The 23,034-nt window shown below is 38.8% G+C and overlaps 2 protein-coding genes across 3 annotated transcripts; one reads left to right on the top strand and one right to left on the bottom strand.

Annotated features, from left to right (window-relative positions):
• Nucleotides 1-172: 172 nt before the first annotated feature.
• On the bottom strand, nucleotides 173-1,261 carry neurog3 (neurogenin 3). Its single transcript, XM_074645432.1, has 2 exons — nucleotides 395-1,261; nucleotides 173-240 (listed from the first exon to the last, which is right to left on the bottom strand). The coding sequence occupies exons 1-2, from the start codon at nucleotides 942-944 to the stop codon at nucleotides 173-175; spliced, it is 618 nt and encodes a 205-aa protein (XP_074501533.1). The 5' UTR covers nucleotides 945-1,261.
• Nucleotides 1,262-8,338: 7,077 nt separating this feature from the next.
• sgpl1 (sphingosine-1-phosphate lyase 1) lies at nucleotides 8,339-22,898 on the top strand. 2 transcript variants are annotated; one of them, XM_074646776.1, is made up of 14 exons: nucleotides 8,339-8,558; nucleotides 12,733-12,898; nucleotides 13,510-13,577; nucleotides 13,936-14,083; nucleotides 14,209-14,288; nucleotides 14,470-14,598; nucleotides 14,684-14,772; nucleotides 16,231-16,339; nucleotides 16,423-16,521; nucleotides 16,611-16,757; nucleotides 16,975-17,213; nucleotides 17,298-17,444; nucleotides 17,542-17,662; nucleotides 19,845-22,898. In XM_074646776.1, the coding sequence occupies exons 1-14, from the start codon at nucleotides 8,547-8,549 to the stop codon at nucleotides 19,986-19,988; spliced, it is 1,698 nt and encodes a 565-aa protein (XP_074502877.1). In that variant the 5' UTR covers nucleotides 8,339-8,546; the 3' UTR covers nucleotides 19,989-22,898. The 2 variants fall into 2 exon arrangements, with proteins under 2 accessions (XP_074502877.1, XP_074502879.1); XM_074646778.1 differs by lacking the exon at nucleotides 8,339-8,558 and adding an exon at nucleotides 11,485-11,800.
• The last annotated feature ends 136 nt before the right edge of the window (nucleotides 22,899-23,034 follow it).

The raw sequence follows: 23,034 nt of genomic DNA, 5'->3' as shown, positions 1-23,034 counted from the left end.
GTGCTTTATGGTCTTTTAGTGAAACTGTGGGTGCAACATGGTACATTTTTGACTAAATTTGTTTTCACTTTAAGTGCTTTTTTTTTTTAAAGAATAAATTTACAGTGAAGGTATAAAATGCTGCTGCACTGATCTGTAAGTTTCGGGCCAATTAAGATGTCAATCAGTGACGTTACTGCAGGTGTTTGGCCCCTGGAAGGTGATGGGAAACATCTGCTCGGACATCACTGATCAGTGTGTCTGGAGGTGCAACAAGGTTTCAACCATAGAGAGCAGTGCAGCAGCTTTTTTATCATGAAAAGTCAACAGTGCCAAGTGTTTTTGACACCATTTTCACCACAGAATGACTTGAAATAAAAGGTAACACAGGACTGATCTCTTGATAGAATCTTACACTTCATTTGATGAGCTAAAGTGTAACAGTCTCTCGGGTCAAAGTCAGCTGAGGAGGAGGAGGAGGATGAGGAGGCCACATAGCCAGACTGAGCAGGTGATGCTGAGTCCCACTCCGCAGAGGAAACACTCGTTGTTGGGCTGCTCAGATCAGATCCCACCGGCAGGTATTGATCAGCCATGCGCAGAGTCTCGGTCAGAGCCCAGATGTAGTTGTGTGCGAAGCGCAGAGTCTCGATCTTGGTGAGCTTGGCGTCTTCAGGCAGCGCCGGCAGGATGCTCCGCAGCGCGTCCAGGGCGGAGTTCAGGTTGTGCATCCTGGATCTCTCTCTGTCGTTGGCCTTCATCCTGCGTCTGCCTCGCTGACCGGACCGAGAACTTCTGCTCTGGGGTTTCAGATCTCTCAATGAGGAGGCTTCACCTGCAGTAACAGTCAGAGGTTCTCCACCGGAGTCCTCTGAAGAGTCTCCAGCTTCAGAGAACCTGCTGAGCGTCACTGCGTCTCTGGAGGCGCGAAGCTCGCTTGGTGCGCACGGTGCTTTAGGAGACATCCTGCACGTGCAACCTGAAATATAAGTTAAATAGAATCAAAACTCTGATGCATAACTTAGAAAATTACTTAGAAATTACATCTTTTTCACATTAATCCAATTTTCAGTGTTTGTCTGTAACCTGCTAAGTCGATTCGTCTAGGCAAAAAATAATGTTTATTAAAATGTATGTAAAAAAATACAACCTAAAAAGTGCATTAAAACAAATCAGTAAGATATTGTAAAAGAAAGGTGAAAAACAGCTATATAATGTATCTTTAAAAAGTAAATTAACTGTAAAATACTGTGAAATTAAACTGTATTTTTCATTAACAGTACAAAGCTGTAAATTTCAGCGACAGTATAATAATGTTAATTTTACAGTAACATAAAGGCAACCCTGCAGCCATCAGTTCTTTACTGTTATTTTACTGGGAAACTCTTAACAGTGTAGAGTTTTGCATGGAATTGAGCTCAGAATGAAGATTTGACACTTGGAGGCCAACTATTATGTAAAATTTTGGAAAACTATGTTCCCTTTCATAGTCATCCTGTGTTGTATGTGTTTAATATAAGAGATGTGTTTCTGTGAAGAAATTACATCTTTTTCACAATAATCCACTTTTCAGTGTTTCTTAAAGGAGAAATGCGTTTCTGAGTGGTTTTGGATGAGAAAGTCAAAAACTCTTCCATGTTTATACATCTAGCACTGTGCTGAAGTGATGAAACTTAGTCTTATAGTGCAGCTTTTTACCTAAAAATCATTCAAGTGTTAAAAAGAGGAAAAGATAACAGATTTAGACAAACTTCAGATGGATGGATATTCTATATTTGCACTTACTTGCCAGGTGATGCTTTGGATAAGGAGACAGCCAGTCGTCCTTGTTAATCCTCTCTGGTAGCTGGAGGCAGCGGACAGTGTAAAGGTGCAGCTGACACAGTGAGGGATGGATGCTCATCTCTGTACTTTATATGGCCTTTATCTTATCTTCCACCACCGTGGAGCCTGAATCAACAGCACCTGTCAAAGGGCCAATCAGCTTCAGGCAGCTCGTCCTTCAGCCTCTCTCTCTCTCTCTTTCTCTCTCTCTCTCTCCTTCTTCACACTGCTCCATTTCTTTGTGTATTCTTTGTTATTTTCATTCAGTGTGCCGGTAACGTGTCAAATATTTTTTGCCAGGTTAATAATAACCATACTTTATACCCTGAGTGAGATCAAACTTTGATTTTCATGACTTTTCCCAGAAGTGTGCCTTTAAAATCAGGGAGCATTCAGGATGCTTCTGAGATGCTTCTTTTGGGGATCTTATTGTAACTGTTCATATACTGCTCATATAATAATAACAATATCCTGTCATAAGTTATTCAGTCGTTACTCCATCTCACAGTGCTGGACTTCTGGGTAGAAAACAACATTGTTTCTGATCAACAACATAGAGATTATCACTCAGACCCCAAGCTGGGCTGTATGTTTTTCCATTTAGATTTACTGCAGGAGCTGGAGAGTCCAAGGCATAAAAGAAAAAGCACTGACATAAACCAAAGAAATACACATTTGTCTTCTTTTTACGCATAGAAATTCTTCATCCACAACCAAGCTCTATAAGAAAGACCTGGCACAGGAGTGTAGATGGTAAATGTTCAGCTCCATAAGTTGCCAATGCCAGTCACTACTTTGTTTTTTACCATCAGTAATAACATAACTCTGTTAATAAAGAGACAATGGAGAGGTTGTCAGCTGGTTGGTTTTTATGCGCAAAGGTGGAATCGAATGAATGAATGAATGAATGAATGGGAGATTTTATTTCGAACATAAAATAAATAAAAACAGATACAAAATAATAACAAACAAAAAAGAGTAATAGTGTCCGAAAAGGAGTAGGTAGAAGTAAAACTTATATTTCCCTACCCCTTTCTCACTTCTCCTCTAATAACTCATATATCATAGAATGATAATATAATATGATATATAAACTATCCCAGATTTATTCACATCCCAAATTAAATATATGAACAGCATCCCAAGTTTATTTACAACCCACATATCCATCCGGAGTTAAAAAGTAGATATAAACCAACCCTTAATGCAACCCTTATCACAACTCTTCCTCATCCATATACCTCCCAAAAATATATTTTTTGTATAGCTTTTTAAATTACTTATATTTGTGCTCCGTAGGACATAGTTATCATATCACTGTATTTTCTTCACAGAAAGTTTTTTAGGACGAGTTTTGAGTTTACTTTTGCAAATGTTATCAGATCTCCATCTTTAAGGATACTTGTAATGCCACATTTTACGCACTCAACATATTGGCACACATCGTGCTGGGCACATATTGGTCATGGTAACTGAGCAAACTGGCTTCTTGAACCAACTTCAAGTGCACCACAGTATTGAACACTGAGGTAGAAACAACAGCAGCTCCAAGATTATTTTCAAATAATGTGTTTATTATTAAGTATACTGTTGCGTATTTCTGATTGGGCGCACGACCTGGTGAGGTTGGCATTAAATAACGTTAAGCTGCTGCAAGCTGGTCTTTACTTGAGTGTTACCAAAAGCTATGCTGAGGAGAAACGTATCTCTTTGTTAGCTCAGAAAATCTGATCTATATCAAAGAAAATATAACTTTTAATGCCACATATATTTGGACAAACATGTGCTTAATGCATTAGTGCGCAAAGTTGAGGTACTTGGGTAAAGGCTATTACGCATGGGTCCAGACAGCACAGAGTATATGGGAGAGTGAAACCTGTTGTGTGATCTGATAGTACAAAGGCTCTGGTTGTGTGTGACAACAATTAAAGCTCCATTTCTTCTGTAATGTGAGTTTATATGTGCGCGCTATGACATCTCCAAAAACATGTCCAATATGGCCACAAGTCAGTGGCGCATTAGATTTTATAATGTTACTTCACTGTTAGAGAGTTAAAGATTAGTCAAATATGTCAACAACATGCACACACGTTTCAGCTGCGCTTGAGCTCAAACATGATTTACAATTGCCAACAAAGGATCACAAAAAAGCTCTCCTTAACTTTCTGTCTAAATATGTGTTTTGGGAACAATCTGATAACCATATGCTTTCAATAAACTGGACAAATACACCAGTGAGATACGAGATGGTGCCTTGCTGTTATAAAAGGCACGAAAAGTCTAAAGTAAACGGAATATTACCACTTTACAAATAATCATTGATGCCAAATCCATATTGGGATATGGTGGCCAGGTGTGGGTTTGAAGTTGTCAGTGTGTCTCTCTCTTTATCAGTGTGCTGTAAGTGTCCTGCTTGTTATGCAAAGTGTAGGCAAACATAAGCGCCCAGTTGCTGTGGAAATAGCAGATATCGGAGCAAGACTTGGTACGAAAAGTGATTTAACAATATTTAACAATAAACTGAGCAAAGCTCCGGAGCAGGTGATACCTGCCCGAAGCTCCTGATTAATACTTCCTCTACCACTTCACTTTACAGTCTCCTTTGCTTATTTATTAAACGAAATCTATTTATTATTATTTTAGCAAACAGAGGTACCAGGTGGGGCTTTATTTTCGTCTTCAGCTTTTTGTTTGAAGGACGTTTTGAGGGGGGCAATCAAAGTCCAACAACTCGCTGACCAGATTGTTGTCATCCTGAACCAGCAGAGAAGCCTTTCAATGTGCCCCCTCCTCCTCTTCTCCTCTTCTTCTCCTCTTCTTCTCTCTGCCAAAGAGCTGCCAGGAGAGAAGAAAAAAAAAGAAAAAGGGAAACTTCTTCAAGAAAGAAAAAACATCTTAAAAACATTTAATTGCAACCCGGATGCCATATGTACACCTCTTGTGAAACCCCTCAACAATGTGACTGCCTTTTAAGAAGTATGGAGTGCGCCTTTTGGAGACGCGTGCGCTTTTGGAGAGGTGCGCGCGTCGTGACCAGAATGACCCCCAACACACTTTACACAAGAAGTAATTCACTTTTAATGTGCTTTGGAGTTTCCTTTCACAGGCAATGCATTGTACCTCTCACCTCAGCTTTAGAAGACAGTGTACACCAATTACAGTGGAATAGCTGTCCTATGGACACAGTTTGTCTTTTTGTATAGAGTTGAAGCACGAATAGAGCTGTGGCTGCAAGTCGCCCTCTTTCAGCTCCTAAACTAATGCACCACGTTTTCTCTTTCTTCTGATAGCCTGTTTACGATGTTAAAGCTGGTGTTTGTTAGTGGCTCTTTGTGGAAAAAAAATAACAAACGTGCATTTTCTACAAATATATAAAAAAAATCCTCAGAAGAAATGTAACTTTTTAAGGCTAAATTCATTTTTAAATCTATAATTTAGCCACTGAATATTAGTATTTTTTTGTTCAATATTATATTTATTGTTTTTTTGTTCATTTTGAAACAACAGAACAAACATTCACAAACGTCCCCAATAATAACATTATCGGTACAAAGAAACTTAATAAACCTAATATTAATATAAAATAAGCCAGTATAGATACAGGAAAAACATATTATATACAAAAAATAGATATATAAGTAAAAATAATATACACAAGTAAAATAAATCAAATTTAAAACATTAAAATAAAATAAAATCTGTTTATATATACATATATATACTGTATACATATATACATACATACACATATACACAAACGCAGCATATACACATACAAAAACACATATACATATAATCAATTAAAAAAGTACAATTCAGTCATCATCCTATTCTATCTCCCTTTTCACAATCATCCTGCTCCAGCAATGATACAAATCATATAAAAATCCTCAACTTTACCTCTTACTATGAAAGTCAGTTTTTCTAATGCCAGACTAGAAGACATCTCTTTAATCCAGTTAGGTCTCAGAATATCCTTCCATCGGAAAGCTATGGCTTGTAGCAAACAGAAGTGAATCAGTTTACGTTTCCTTACATTTACTGTAAAGTCTTCAGGGTATATATGTAACAAACATATTTTAGCTTCAGCGGGAACAACACTTTCTGTCAATTCAGAAATCAGCTTAAGAACTTCTTCCCAGAACATCTGGAGCTCCCAACTGAATATTAGTATATTGAATTTTCAATGAAAAGTTCATATACTAGATTTCTATCTTGCAGGGATTTTTAGTAAGTTGATCATAAATAAATATGAATTTAGCTGACTGGTAAGGATGTCTGGTCCCTTTAACTGTAAATGTGGAGCTGGTGGGCATATTGCCATTTTTCTCACAACTCTAGTAGCCTAGATTAAAATTACTAGTGAAATCAACAGAATAATTCATTGTTAGTGCCAGCCCACTCTGAAGAGTGATATAGCAATTGTATCCCAATCAATTATAATTAGCCTACATTTATTTTTACTTTAGAGAAAATAAAAAAAAATTCTAACAAATAAAGCCTTTGTCATGTTTAAAATGTGCATAAGGAGCTCAGTAGTGCACAAACTACCCAGAGCAATTTAACCCCTGTGGAGCCTCACCAACAGTACAACCCTGCCTGTATAACAGAGGATAGGGATAATAATCAGCAGCATGTCACATACAGTTACAGCCACCATGTGCACCACAGCCTGAGCTCACTGGAGTTATTGTTTAAACAATGTTAGTCCATTCATATTACATATTATTATCATTATTTGAGTAATACCTTTGTTGTTTTTTATATAGCAATATTTTCACTTTATCAGTCAAGCTGCAGCATTCATACTAAATAATAAAAGTCATTCCTTTTAATTAAAAAAAAAAAGAATCTATCTAAACTAGAAAAGAGATTTGATTTCCATCATATTGTTGTTGTTGCAGTGGCAGTGCTCGGCTGCTCTGAGGCGCTGTTTTCACTCCTAAGAAGAAAACAACTTATGCATGTCATTGCAAAAGCAGCACCAGACGATGCCTTCAGGTAATGTCCAAACAATGGAAACTGTAAGTAGAATAAAGGTGAACATCACACCACAGTTGTAAATGAGTGTGCCACAGAATTATCGCCATTATATTCCTGTAATTTTATTTTATCATTATTATTTTTTATTGTTACATAGTTTACTTACTGTTACATGTATCTATTAGATATGTTATATGTGATGATTACATTGTCCGAATTGTTGTTATTGTCCCATTCTTGAGTTATAATGTTGATGTTATTGAATAAATAGATACAAAATAAAATACTTTTTTTTTTTAATTACAAAATTTTAAAAATAAAAAAATAAAATACAATATTCTGGTTCTAATAAATAACTAAATAATTAAGGCAATTTAATTGTGATGCTGACCAGAGTTGGTAAATTAAATTTTTCAGATAAATTTAAGGATTTAAAATTTACTTTATGGGTTGAAAAAATTGCTCTACTTCTTAGGCTAAAAACATTGGAATTATGTGGTCTTTGCACACTATATATTTATAATATAATATATAATTATAATTATAATGCAATATATAAATATAATAATTATAATTATAGGTCTGTTTTTGTTAGCTCATGAAAAGTTTATGTTTTCATATGACAGAGACCTCCATGTGGAGAATATTTTTTTACAGACAACAAAACGGAAACATAATGCATAAAATGTAAAAAAAAAGAAAATATTTTTTTTTAAAATACATAAATAAATAAATAAAGATAAAGATAAACTGAAAGAAGAAAGAAACAATGCTTTTGTCTGTTATTATTTATATTGAATGCAATGGGAGCATACAAAAACTAAATGCATAAAATGTAATGCATAAAATGTAAAAAAAATAAAGAAATACATAAATAAAGAAATAAAAATAAAGATAAACTAAAAGAAGAAAGAAACAATGATTTTGTCTTTTATTTGTTATATTGAATGCACTGGGAGCATACAAAAACTAAATGCATAAAATGTAAAAAAAAAAAAAAATGTAAAAAAAATACATAAATAAATAAATAAAAATAAAGATAAGCTAAAAGAAGAAAGAAACAATGATTTTGTCTGTTATTATTTATATTGAATGCACTGGGAGCATACAAAAACTAAATGCATAAAATGTAAAAAAAAAAAAAAAAGTAAAAAAAATACATAAATAAATAAATAAAAATAAAGATAAGCTAAAAGAAGAAAGAAACAATGATTTTGTCTGTTATTATTTATATTGAATGCACTGGGAGCATACAAAAACTAAATGCATAAAATGTAAAAAAAAAAAAAAAAAAAATGTAAAAAAAATACATGAATAAATAAATAAAAAGAAAAAAGAAACAAAAAGAAGAAAGAAACAATGATTTTATCTGTTATTATCTCTATTGACTGCACTGGGAGCTGTAGTTTACAGAGCAGCACTATAACGCAGCATTAGCTCTTTCCTAACTCATCAAGTTGTGAGCGTCACAACTTGCACCGCTGCTGATTCCAACAGTAGATCTACAAATCATGCGGCGTCACCGCGGACAGAGGTGAAGACGTCACCGCAGCGTTGTCAGATCTGCGCATGCTCAGATTGCGCAGCAGTGTTATCAAACCCCTGCTCACTTCCTGAATCAGGGCTAGCTTTCTGCTGCTCTGCTGCTGCTGTGTTCTGGTAGTAGCATGTAGATGAGAGCTGAAGACTCGAAGCAGAGCTGCTGGAGGTGACTTTACCGAGCAGCAGACACATAAAGAGGACTTTGGGCGAGAGTTAACATGGATTACTGGGTAGGTGTCAACTCACTTTGGTCTGTTTAGTCAGTGTTGATGCACACAGGAGGCTGCAGCTGCTAGGACGCTTTGAGAGGCTTGTTTATCAATAGTGAAGCTATGAGCTGACTTGTTTTGCTCTCAGGGGGATGCTCCAAACTGAGTGTTATGAAAGCTTTACTCTACTGGTTTATGGATGTTTTTTGCAGAAACCTGCATTGACACTGAAATGTGACACTTTACATAAGATGTTCCTATAATAATAAGACATGTTCCTATAATAATAAGACAATAAAAGAGCTGCCACATAACTTCATGTTCTATTAAGTTAAAATCAGATTTTCTTTTTTTTGGATGAGGTGCATGGTAGTGAGGATTACAACTCCTTCCCTATTGTTTATTGTAGCAGCCACTGTTTAAAATTAGAGATCCTGTTCAACTTAAACCAGCAGGAAGCTATAAACAAAGCACTACTCTTCTAGTGCTGCTGCTGCCACCAGAGAGCTGCTGTGGAGATTTGTGGGGTTTTTCCTTAAAGGAGCAGAATCAAGTTTTTTGTTGACTTTAGATATTAGACAGACAGAGGAGTCATTCAGCACTAGGGGGCAGCTAGTCTGGCACATAATCTGCTGTCAGTGCAAAGTTAACCTCAAAACTGTCTTGTCACAGCCTCCAGATCAATAAAAAAAGGAAGAGAAAGAAGAAGTGACACCTAGCCTGGTAGCCTAATTTTGGCCTAAATGTCAGTTCATGTCACAAGGCTCTGCTGACAGTTAAAGGAAACACCACAGCTGCCACATTCTGGGGAGCGCTGGTCACCCTTTAATAAAAATAATAATAATAATTAAAAAAAAAAAAAAAAAATGTGTGGGCACCCTTCCTCATTTTCTACATTGAGGTAACAAATAAATAAATACAGTTTTCACCCCTGTAACTCTCTTTCGCACACTTTTTCATCAGCTCGGCCGCATTTATTCCTTAATAATTTAGTAAATTGTCGTGAAACTGACTAAAAACTGTTCGACCAACAATATCAGGGACCTATTGTTTATTCATATTATAATAACTAAAGTATTTATGAAAATAAAAATCTTAATCTTTTGTCTTGAAACCACTGTGATGTCTGATGTGTATTGCGGTTTACGGGGCTAGGGTTAGGATGTATATAGAGAACTGGATACAGCGTTGGATTCGGGGCTCCCGTTCATTCCTATGGGAGTTGCTCAGTGGCGCATGAAGCCAAAATTGCTCGACTGCCGAGAGATAAAGTACCCAGATCTTCCGGCGATCTTCCTTATCCATTGCAAGGCTTATGGAAAGGAGGCTGGGTCACGGGCGGACATGGGTCTTGGGGTATGGGGTATAACACATGCACAGTGTAACAGAAGCTGCAGTCGTGCGTTGCGATTGGCTCACGTTCGGCGAGTGCAGGCCAGATTTGACTGCGCATGTTTTGTACCCCCAAAGACATGACGCGTTGATGACGCGTGACCCAGCCTCCTTTCCATAGGCCTTGATCCATTGGGCCCATAGAGCAGTAGCGTTTCCTTTAAACTCCGCCTCCCAGCCCTCGCTCCAGCCTCGGTCTGGGGCTCATTCACATGAACGGAGGAAGGGAAATAACTCTGGATTCAGCTATTAGTGCATTTTACAACTTTTAGGACCTAATGATTTAAATAAGGGCTATTCAAGTGTTCATACTGGGAAGTTGATTCACCTTGAGAAAAAAAATGATCCGCTGAGTTACAGACGTCTCTTTCCCGATGTAAGTCTACGGGGGAAAAAAGTGTTTTTAGGCTAAATGGCATCACATGACGGACACAGAAGTTGTAGTACCGCTTGGTTCAATCCCCCAGAACCCTAACCCTCGTAGACCGCAACCCTACAGCAGCGCTGCCACCATAGGGGGGGCTCTAAATCCGAATTTTGCCTAGGGCACCAAAAGGGCTAGACCCGAACCCTGACCGCTGTAATTATTTCCCCCTGAATGATTTCTGGATCTCTCTTTAGACTGAAAGCCATTGTGATGTTGTTGTGCTCACAGCGTGTTTTCCTCTTGATGTATCCAGGAGCAGCCACCTCACACCCAGTTCATTTCCATGAGAACATGACCTGCCCTCAGAGACAACAAAAGCTCTCCTTACACACAATGATAGTCTTATGTTGTATGAGGGGGAGCAAAGGAATGGGCGTCCACTACTGCTCAACAATGAGTCGGACAATGCTGGTACAAGCGTCTTTGTGTGAACTCGGTATAAGTTTTCCTGAGGCGAAGACAGCATTGACTGGTTTGGGTGGACCTGAAGGCAAAAATATAGACAGAAAAAGTGTTGGATAACAGACAGACTTGGCTTTTGCACTGATGTTACATAACACCATTTAATCTTTTCTTTATGACACATACGTGAGGGCTAGCACTCTACCTTTACGTACAAACATGATCGCTATCATGAAGACTCCCCAACAGTCAACACATGTTAATGGCCTCTTTTCCGTTGCTTCTTCCCACTCGGTTCTATGCAGCTGATCAGGCCAAACCTGTATAAGAGCATGTTATCCAAACAGGCAGGTATGGCAGCTGTAGTCTGGGCAGGGGGTGGACTCCTGTGACCTTAATTCACTAACTAACTAACAACTGGATATTCTCATCATGAAGCTCTTTATGTCAGCGGATGATGAACACAGTGTTTCAGTTGTCTCATTGTACTATTATGGGATTTATATGAGGCGGCGCAGATTGGGATTACTTAAGATCTTGTCTTTTGCACCGTAAGCTTTTCTCCATCTGATTGTGGCTGAAACAAGGGCCCCTTTTATCAAACTGCCTGCTATTGTGTCATAAAGAGAGATAATGGAAAGATAATTTTGCTGGACTTGATGGACATGAAATAGCCTTTATGGGTCAGATAACTGATTATTTCTGTGATTTCAGAGCTCAGTTTGATCTTGAAAACAGCTGCATTCACATTCAGATTGACAAACAAATAATTCAGCATTTATTGGTGATATAGTTCTTTTATAGTTCTGTCTATTTTAAGATGAACTTCCTGTCTTATGTGATCTGATGATTGATTGCAAAACATCCCCTCAGCTGGCTGGATGTGTTGTTGCCAGTTTGGGTGCTGGGAGGAGTCTGGTGATAGTACTCCAGGCAGCTCAGAGCGTTTGCTCACTCTCACCTGGAGAACGAAGAGACGACCGTCTCTACTGCTGACAGTATTATTAGTGTGAACTCTGTAGGGCTGACTATGTCTGCTGATGTAAGTACTTACATTTGAGATTCTTAATATTGGGCTATATATAAATAAACTATTAACAGTTAATCATACTTGGATTTTAAACATGTTGCATGTGTTTTCTTTATATTGGAGAGCTGTGTTATTGAATTATAATTACTTTGATGTTGTGGACACTTCAATGTGGAAGTTTGCTCTGGCGTTTGGGGAAGTTTGTTTGTAAAATAAGTTACTTGCCTTTTAACTAGTCACAAAGTTGCTCTTCCTTAAAAGTGAGTTGGAGTATTTTTCTGTTTCATGGAGTATATGTGTGTTTAAATTCAAGGCAAATCTCTCTTTAGTTCTGAATAAGGCTGTAACTAATGATTATTTTCATTGTCGGTTAACCTGTTGATTATTTCCTTGATTATTCGATTAGTTGTTTGGTTTATAAAATGTCAGAAAATTGTGAAAAATGACGATCAGTGTTTCCCAAAGACTAAGATGACGTCCTCAAATGTCTTGTTTTGTCCACAACTCAAAGATATCCTGTTTACTGTCATAGATGATTAATCGATTATCCCTAAATAGTTGCAAATTAATTTAATAGTCTGCAACTAATCGATTAAACGTTGCAGCTCTATCAAGCATACTTGCACTGTAGCTTTTCAATCCAGAGATGCCATGCCGTCAGACTGACTGACTGAATAGTTGCACATCAAGATTTAGGGCTTGATATACAGTACTTTATGAGATAATATGCTGAAGTACTACTGTAATTTAATCTGCACATATTCATTGCCTCATTTTGAAATAAAATGGTTGTGATGGTGTCAAACGATGACGATAACTTTCATCAACATTGTATGGAAAAGGTCATTTCCTCATTTTAACATAGTCAGAGAAAAAACGATGTGTAACATATTTGCGGTGATGTAAGCAGCAAAGCAACCACGTATGTGTCTGTGTGTGTCCAGAGTGCCTTGGAGGTGTATAAGGAGATGGTCCTGCTGTACCTGGAGGAGGGCCGGCGGCAGGTCAACTCCCGCTGCGGGGACCTGGAGCCGTGGCAGATCATCGGAGCGACGGTTATCACCACGCTGGGAGCGGTCTGGATCAAAGGCTTCCTCTTCCAGCAAGAAAGTAATCTTTCACACGTGACACAGGGGGGCAAAGTAGGGGGACTAAATCAGGCATGAAACGAGCTTCAAATCTCTTAAAATCATAGAGGCCATGTTCACAAACATTTTTGAGTCAATGCTCCCATTTGGCCTGTTTGACAGCAAGTGAGTTTGGCTGGCATACTGTCGTTTGCAGTAATATTCTCTGAACTGTTAACATCAGGTTTACTGCTAATCTACTGTATGGTATCTCAACATGTGGCCTGAGCAATTGAGTGAATTTGATGAGTTAAAGTTTCCCTAGTAGTCTGCAATTAGCAGTACTTGTTTCTCAATCAACAAGACTTTCTAGATCTGCTATCTATCAATCAGTCAGTGGTTGAATTCCTCAGCAACAAGCTCAACTCCACCCGTCGTACTTCAGCTCTCAGAGAGTGAAAGTGAGGCTCCTTGAAGGAAACTGCACGTCTTCAGTGCTTTAAATGCTTTGTGTAATATGGCTCTGATTTCCACAGAGCACATCTTGTCTTGACGTGTGATTATAGGTCATAGTCAGCTGTTTTATGTCTGTGGTTGCGTGTGTGTAATGCCAGCCTTTCACCACAGCAGCTGCCTTGTGTTTTTGGCTAATAGGTCTCCCATCCCGAATCAAGAAGCTGTCCTTTCGACTCATCAGAAAAATACCCTTTGTTGGCGCAACAGTAAGTATCAGTGGTGAACGTGTTCCTTCTTTTCCCAGCAGATGTACACTGACTCTGTCTGAGTCTGAGACTCTTATGAGTCACTGTTGGATGACTGAGTACAGCATGCTGGGAGGAGGAGGAGGAGGAGGAGGGAGGCGGGGGGTCAGACCTTTGGCACACTTAACGTCATGCGCTGGTGATAACGCTCGGTTACCTCTGGTCATTGTGTCAAGTGTTGATAATACAGTGGACACGTTGTCACTTTCAGTCTGAAACACACTTACCTTCACTCATTTTAGGGAATAAACTTTACTTTACTGTTGCATCCAGAGACAGTCGACGCCTATAACGTGACTTTGTCCTCTCTTTATTACAGATCCAGAGCCAGCTCAACAAAGCTTTGGATGACATGTCTGCTAGTCTTTGTACTCTGAAGGAGGGGATGAGCTACACTAAACAGCTGCCCTCTAAAGGCCTCTCTCAGAGCCAAGTGCTGGACAAAATCAGAGAGTACGAGACTCTGAGTAAGTCATCCGTCATTCCTGAGCTTCATTATCTCTGCGGCTGACTTCCTAAGGAGTATGTCTAGTCTTCATTGTTGATAACAAACTTGTTTCATATTGAAAAGAAATGTCTTGTGTCGTTGCAGATGAGGTGAAGTGGGAGAAAGGACGTGTTTCGGGTGCAGTGTACTGGGGGGATGAATCACTGACCAACCTCCTGGTGAAGGTACACATCTTTCTATTTAATTGGCATTCCAAGCACGAATAGTCAAGGTTGAACTTGAATACATTTTGATGTTCGCTACAGTAAGCAGGACTGACTTATTCTTTTGTTTCTTTTTTGTAACAACTCCTGTTCATTCCCTTAAAATAGAGTTATAGATTAACGTCTTTTCTTTTGTTCCCAGGTATATGGAGATTTTGCATGGAGCAACCCACTCCACCCAGACATCTTTCCTGGCGTAAGAAAGATGGAGGCAGAGGTTGTCAGAATGGCTTGCACACTTTTCCACGGTGGACCAAACTCCTGTGGCGTAGTAAGTTATCATAAGCTCACATATTGTATAAGCTGAGGATGGATGGATCCAAAGCATTTCAACAACACTCTGCCTTTGTGTCCAGGTTACTTCAGGGGGAACTGAGAGCATCCTGATGGCCTGCAAGGCGTACAGAGACATGGCGTATGAACGTGGTGTCAAATACCCTGAAATGTAAGAGGAGCTTTATTAGATATGTTTGATGAGTAATTTCACTTTTCTTGTGTTCTTCAGGTCTTCAGGTACAAGTTTGCCATTTCCTTCATCTTCTGTCAGTTTATTTTTTCAAAAGTGAACATTTACATTTACGACAACAACAATGCGAATGTCTTTCATATTCTTGTAAAAGTTTTTACTATTGAATTATTCATTTCTGCAATCCACACTCCAACTGGTACAGGATCGTCTGATTTCCAATTTAGCGTGACCCATTTTTCAGCTGTAATTAAGATTTCCGCAAACTTACCAGCATTGCCACGACTAAGGTTTAAATTGGTGAAGTTACCCAGAAGACAAATTTCCGGCTCCGCTAGGAAATTAATTCCATGGATTTGTGATATAATGTTATATTAATTTTGCCATCTTCCTCCAGTTTTAACACCAAAAGAAAGTATATATCTCATCTTATGTACTTGTCAACCTTGAATAACATGATGTAGCAGTACTGTACTTAAAGACACAATGAGTAGGATTTGTCGGTTGCGGTTTGTAAACACAACATTCAAAGTTGGCCCCTCCTCCCCGGCTCAACGAGGGTTAGCGTGCTCGCCAGCGGGTGAAAGCCAACCCGAGATTCACTCTGGTTTTTGGAACAAGCTTTGTGGGTTTTCGCCTCAGTATTGGGGCTGTGTACCAGTACCAATAACCAAACCCTTCAAGTGATACCAATACCAATAGAGTACTTTTTTCTACTTTATTTGATACTCATCATGTGAATGGAATCATTCAGTTGCATAAAATGCCACCACCACCGCATTTATTTATATATGACATCTCGGCACGCTGAACTGCCAACTCCGTCAAATACACCGCGCTCGACTTCAACACACCACAGACTGTATGGGTTGTAGCTGCTGCCGTAGTGGGCCAATCACACGTCGCATTAAATCGAAGAATGCTTGCTGTGATTGGCTGTGTTTTTCTAGATTTGGGTACAAAAAGGATCAAATTCGGGTATTAGTTTGACTGAAGAAGTTCCGACACTATATGATACTGGGTTATTTTGTATTTAATATACCCAGCCCTATTCGCTATATATATATTTTTTTGCCGCTGTGTCTTTCGTAGCTTCCTCTTGGATTCGTGCTTACAATCTGGCAGCTGGTTGCTAATTTTTTATTGAGGTTGACGCTCAGAAACGTCCCAACTACTGCAAAATAAGAAAATACAGGCAGAGGGCCGCAGGGTCTCTGTAGATCCAAACACCGCCAGCCACTTCTAGTGGGTCATAAGTGATGATTGAGAGGGATTATTTCAGTCTATACATTGTTTTTTTAGGAAAATCCTACTCATTGTGCCTTTAATCATAACCATTACAATTAATTCAAAATCTAATACAAGACATTTTAAGGAGTGTTGTTGATTGTGTTCTCCACAGAAGTTCTAATTTTTATTTTTTTCTACTTTGTGCAGTCTTGCCCCTGTGAGCGTCCACGCAGCCTTCGACAAAGCAGCGCATTACTTTGGGATGAAGCTCGTTCACATTCCGCTTGACAAGAAAACCATGAAAGTAGACGTGAAGGTGAGAGTACAGTATACACGGAGGCAGCATGTGCTCATTGACTGCTATTCTTAGACTTTAATTATTGTTTCTTCTCTTTCAAGGCTATGAAGAGAGCCATCAACAAGAACACCGCCATGCTCGTGTGCTCGGCGCCTCAGTTTCCTCATGGAATCATTGATCCCATTGAAGAAGTAGCCAAGGTCAGCAGTGAAATAATTTTTCCCTGAAAATGTTCTGAAATGAAAACCGGGGAGTGAAATCTCTGATACTTTCCCCTGGTGTGTTCCAGCTGGCCGTACGCTACAACCTCCCGCTGCATGTGGACGCCTGTCTGGGAGGTTTTCTCATTGTCTTCATGGCCAAGGCCGGTTACCCACTCGCCCCGTTCGACTTCAGGATAAAAGGTGTTACCAGCATCTCTGCTGACACCCACAAGGTAAGGAGTGGCTGTTGATTCCCTTCAAATCAATTACTTCTGGTTTGTTCTTTTCCAAACTAAATAAACAAATACACAAGGTTTAAAAAAGGTTATGATATCAAATAACAAATCAAGGAAGTACAAACGTGTAAAGCAATAGTCCTGGAATTTAAAGACCAATGTGGCTCCAGGCCATACTTTTATAGTTACTGTGTGTCACTACATTCCTCTCCAGTACGGTTACGCCCCCAAAGGTTCCTCGGTGATCCTCTACAGTGACAAAGAGTACCGTCACTACCAGTACTTTGTAGCTCCAGACTGGCAGGGGGGAATCTACGCCTCGCCCTCCATTGCTGGCTCCAGGCCCGGAGGAATCATCGCCGCCTGCTGGGCGACCATGATGCACATGGGAGAGAACGGATACATAGACGCCACCAAGAAGATCGTCAGCACGGCACGCAAAATCAAAACTGAGTAAGACACCAAAGTCGAGATGTGTTAAAAATAAAAAATAATTTAAAGGACCAACATTTACATATATTTTTTTTCTATCGACAGAATCCGCAAGATAAAAGGTGTGTTTGTGTTCGGGGACCCAGAGGTGTCCGTGGTGGCAATAGGCTCAGATGTTTTCGATATTTTCCGTCTGTCTAATGCACTGACGACAAAGGGCTGGAATCTGAACACACTGCAGTACCCATCCAGGTACTTCATTTAAAAAAAAAAACCTAATAATAATAAAAACTTAATATGATGATAAATGGTCAGAAGTGTAACAACTGTATGATGTTCTCTTCCACAGCATCCACATTTGTTGCACAGTCCTGCACACAAAGTCGGGTGTCGCTGATCAGTTTGTCCATGACGTCAAAGAGCAGGTCGCCATCATCATGAAGAACCCCAAAGAGAAAACCACAGGAATGGTGAGCTAGCTCTGCTTAAACACGTCATACACGTTATACATGTTTAATTAGTATATTCTTATATAAGTAGTCTATAAAAGAACAGGTCTGTGTACATTTCATGTCACGTAGAGTGAGTTTTATCATCTCAAACAACAAGGATATAAAAGGACACTGCAGCACTTGAACATAAAAAACTTTATTACAATCGTCATATACACATAGAGGCACGTCCATGAAATTTGACCACTGCATTTCCCCCAATCCTAAAAGTTTTTAGGATCAGTGAACTGCTGTAATGCCCCCGGGGACACTGCAGCACTAAACAAATATACAGAATAAGTGCTCTGTTCATTTATTAGTACAGAACCAGCACACACTTAAGAGGATCTTAAGTTGTATACCCCCATGAAGGATCTTTAAGGAGAAGTCAGCTCTTTAAAAATAACATTATTTTAAAAATGCTGTAAAAAGACTCTGACGTTGCGTACCACATAAAATACAAATTCACACCTAGAGTTTCCAATTCAGCTGAGGAAATCGGAGAACTCAACTGAGAGGATACTATGTGTATTCAAGCTTTGCATGTATCATTAAGCCAAGTGTAATTGTTTTGAGGCATGACAAAGCATGTGAAATATGTTTGCCAGTCTGGTTCCTATCTTGTTTACCTTGCCGTTGGCACACGTGGCACTTTGTTTTTCTGCTGCACAGGCTGAGCATGTGCTGTTTTGTGAGTCAATTTTAAATGTAGTGGGAACTCCACCCAACAGTTCGTTAGGAGCACACCCGTGAATGATGCGTCACCTTCAGCTGAATAACAGAAATGAAAACAAAGGCCATACGTGGAGCAAAATCCTACTGAAAATTAAAATATCAAAATTCATTCATTATTTATTTATGTGATAATTTTGTTCACTCATTCATTTAGTCAGGACACAGCTCAGGGAGGCAATTAAGGTACTTTAAAACGGTTAGCGCACGATGCCACAGCATTTAAAAAAAGTCTTTACTCTTTCTCTGAGTCATAACGCAGTCAGCTCTGAACACACAGCTATGATACACATATTTTTAGATTCAGTATGACTTACACTTTCAATATCATCACATCTGCGAGAATAAACGTCCATAAACCTACTTAGAAATCATATAAAAAAGACACTCCTTATAACCCTTGAACTTGCCTGAGAATCATAAAATGTTCGTCAGTATCAAAGTAATCCAGTGACGGTTGTTTGTGCATCCACGGGCACACTGCAAACAGAAACTGCTAACAGCTAATTCGGCAGACTTATAATGGTGTTAATTTGACAAAATGTAAATATATATATATATATAATATTAAGTTATCTAACTTACTGACTCCATTGTAATATTATACTTCATATTTACATCCCCCATAGAATTATGGGAACTGCAGTTTCAAAAGTTAGAGCATGATTATCTACCAAAAAGAAGTAAGACAAAGAATAATAACAGGAGCAGCTGTCTGTTGATTTTTGTCTGATCGGCTTTGAAACCCCCTGGGCTAACACATTGATGTCCTCTGGGGGTTGTTAAAGAGGACTGCTCATTTTCAGGTGCATACTTGTATCTTAGGTTTCTACTAGAATATGTTTACATGCTTTAATGTTCAAAAACGCTGCAGCACCGATTGGTCAGCAGGCCCACTCTGTTGTGATTGGTCAATCGAACCAAACTCTTTCGGACTCTGCTCCAGCTCCACTCTAACTAGCTTTGTTTGGGGGCGTGCTAAAGTAGCCGGTGGGCAGGTTCTATGCAAATGTGTTACTTAGTGACATCACCACGTTACGGAAGACGAGGCAGGACTTCAAGCAAGGCGTTTCAGGCAGTTCAGGAGCAGTGTTTCTGTGCGGGAGAGTAACTCCATTTGGCGTGGACTTTGCATTTTCTACCTTCCAGACCTTTTACATGCACAATAAACTATATAACACACTAAAGGAAAGGGAAAAAACACATAAGCACAATAGTTCCTCTTTAAAAGGTATGCTGGGAGATGTAGGAAAACACTAAAGGAAGCGCAGGTAGTCAACGGCAGGTTTATAAGAAAAGTAAATCATCAAATATTTCCTGAAATGCTCTCAACACCAGACTGGTGATAGTCTATTAGTGTAAAAGGAGTATGTGTTTTCTTTGATTACTGTGCACTTGTAAACTCACTTGTGTCTTCTTGTCATTTCAGGGAGCGATCTACGGCATGGCCCAGTCTATCCCAGACAGATCCATGGTGACGGAGATCTCCCAAGGCTTCCTGGACTGTCTCTACAGCACTGAGGTCGCCAAGTCAAACACCAGCCACATGAACGGCAACGGCAAAGCGCACTGAAGCAGGACTGGGCCCTCGTGGTCCGACCCCACCGCACGCAGGGAAACCCGCTCGCCTCCTCCCAGAGCTGCTCTGAGCTCATCACTCAACGGTTGCCTTATCTTGCATACCTACACCGTACGGAAAACATCTGCAAAGATCTTTTGAAGCACAAGCCATCGTCATTTTAATCAGCCCAGAGGGAAGTGGCTCACAGAAGAAATGACTGTTTCTAAACGAGTTAGTCTTTTTATTTGATTTTAATAATGTAGTGGAAGTGTGTGTTATTTTATTCGTTTTAAAAGTTAATTTCAATTTTAGCTTTTGTTACATGCAAATGTCTGTCATAATCTCTACTGATTTACATAACAAAACCATTCCTTTTTTTCCCTTTTTTTTTTTTAATTACTGCCGGAACATTTCAGCTCGTCGCCATCACCCTTCACTATCTGTGATGACTCAGCAAAAACACAGACCACTGAAAGCTTGTTAAAAAAAGCTGTGCCGCCCTCTAGCATGAAACCTGGTGTACTGCTTCAGACTGGCTCCACATGTAGGAGGCCTGTCGAAGGTGAAAGTCATCATCATCATTATGTAGTTCTCTGGAAGACAGCATTTTTAATGTAAAAGCACTGCAATGCCCTGACATGAACATATCAGGTTAATCTGTTAATCACTTGAAACAACAATTCTGATGTTAGTTTGTCTGAAAGCATGAACATGCATGTTCTTTGTTTGTTAGCACTTAGTATGATGACATTCATTTTGTTTTCAGTCTGTATTCGTGGTCCATCTGCAGTGGTCGGATTTGTAGACAGAGGGAGAATGATTTGGATAGTAGGAGCTTTTAATGTCATTAATATAACATAAAATTGTCTTTTAAATTTAATTAAGGGATAACTTGTAACCAGGCTGTGAATACTTTGAAATAATGCAAAGCTTATTAGTAGGGCTGCAACTAACGGTTATTTTCATTTTCGATTAATCTGTCGGTTATTTTCTCCAATAATCGATTAGTTGTTTGGTCTATAAAATGGTGAAAAATGTCGATCACTATTTCCCAAAGCCCAAGATGACATCTTTAAACGTCTTGATTTGTCCACAACTCAAACATATTCAGTTTACTGTCATAGGAGTAAAGAAACCAGAAAATATTCACATTTAAGAAGCTGGAAAAATTACTCAAACCGATTAATCAATTATCAAAATGAATTAATCTAACAACTAATCGATTAATCGTTGCAGCTCTACTTATCAGCCACTTTGGTTATTTTCTAAAGTGTTTGTCAGAGTTGGAAAAAGGACTTCCACACAGTAGCTGGCTTGTAAAGTAAAGCAAAGATCTTTTAACAGACTGGACTGAAGGCTGTTTCCAACCCTGGTCTACTGTATATTATCATATTTCCTCTGCAGTCTGCATTTAGTCACCTGTGTACCACTTAGTTTTAATCATGTGTCTCCTAATTCAATCTACCTCAGTTTCTACTCAATGCAAATGTCATTTATTCATCCATTGAAACTCATTCAAACAGGGCAACTGTTTCCCATTTCTGACATAATAAACTTCACAATGTTAGGGCCACTTGACAAACTGTTGACAAAGTGTTCTTAGATATACTGAAAAGGAAGCAGATCCACTGTGATAGAGGTTTTTGATCCACAGACTGACGGTTTTATTTTGGGAGAAACCCACTCTCTGCCCTGTCTGATATGTGGATTTATTTTGGTAAATATCCATTCAGCAGGATATGTTCACGTTTACTAACCGGTTCTGTAACACCAAAATGACCTTGTCTTCTTCTCTTTTATGTGCTTTTCCTAATATTGCTTGTTGAAATTGTGTATTTCCATGAAATTATTATTTCCGTGTTTGTGCAATAACTTTTCCTTTTATGAAGTGAAACGAAGGGGAATGCTCTTCTATGGATGTTTAAGTCATTATAGAAGCATAATGTTGAATGACATCGTATCGGCCTTGTTAGTGTAATTTAACCGTTTGTGTGACCACTGGGTGTTTATTAATCACTTTAATTTGTGAGCGTTTTGTGTTTTCATCTATTGTTTTTACATACTGAGCAGTTTTAAAGAGATTAGACATGAATGTATTTAGGTTCTTCTTACATGAGCGGGGATTTTTTTTAGTCTTTTAGGCAGTTGACTAACAGGACATAACATCCCCACTAACTATACCATCATCATGTGTCCATCCATCTTTCAATACTGTGCCCAGTGACGGTGTGGAAAGCCATGCCCATGCAAAAATACTCATCCTGTTTTGCTTTGGAGAAATATCTTGTGACGATTAAATGGCCTAGAAATCTCTTTTGAATCAAAAAATGTTCATGCAAATTCCTCTTTAAGCATTAAGTGACTACAAACTGTAACGGATTCATTAGAGGTCTGCAGAGAACATCTAAATTGTCCAAGCCGTCTGGTGACATTATGTAGCAATAATCACCTCTGTGCCTTCAGAGGTTTGAACTCATGACGTTTCCTCAGGGATTTGGCTTCATAACTGCGACATCTATAAGTCTTAGGGGTGGACAAACACCTTCAAATATAATGCAATCAAATGCTAACAAATACAACCTTACATCAGTCTTAAAATGTTGAATTTTGTAGATGTCAGGAGCCTCGACAACTCTTGTACTTTGTTTTTTTGGAGTGCATTATATTGTACAGTCTTTTGTCCACCCGTGTACACTATATGTCTTTGTGTGAAGATCTGAATGTACAAGGTTTAAAAGACGTGTGTCCATGTCAGCGTGCATCCTTGTGTAGCAGATTTATTTTGAGTTAGGAAGCACCTGCTGGTTTCTTCTTGCACATGATCCATTGATAGTAAATACTGTTATTAACCCACTCTGAGCAGTTAACACAGTCACACAGCAGATGGTGTGTTATGTTTTCAATAAAATGCATTCAATCTGATAAGATTGTTTTTTGGTCATTTTTTTTTTAGTTATGACAAAAACAGTTTAACAGAGAAATAAACATTTATTAACAATTATTGGCACATAAGACACTGGTTGTGACAGAGGGACACATTGTGAATGTTATCTGTATA

Source organism: Sebastes fasciatus, chromosome 9 (genome assembly GCF_043250625.1).
Source record: "Sebastes fasciatus isolate fSebFas1 chromosome 9, fSebFas1.pri, whole genome shotgun sequence".
Classification (NCBI taxonomy): domain Eukaryota; kingdom Metazoa; phylum Chordata; class Actinopteri; order Perciformes; family Sebastidae; genus Sebastes; species Sebastes fasciatus.
This window is presented reverse-complemented; position numbering and strand designations above follow the sequence as displayed.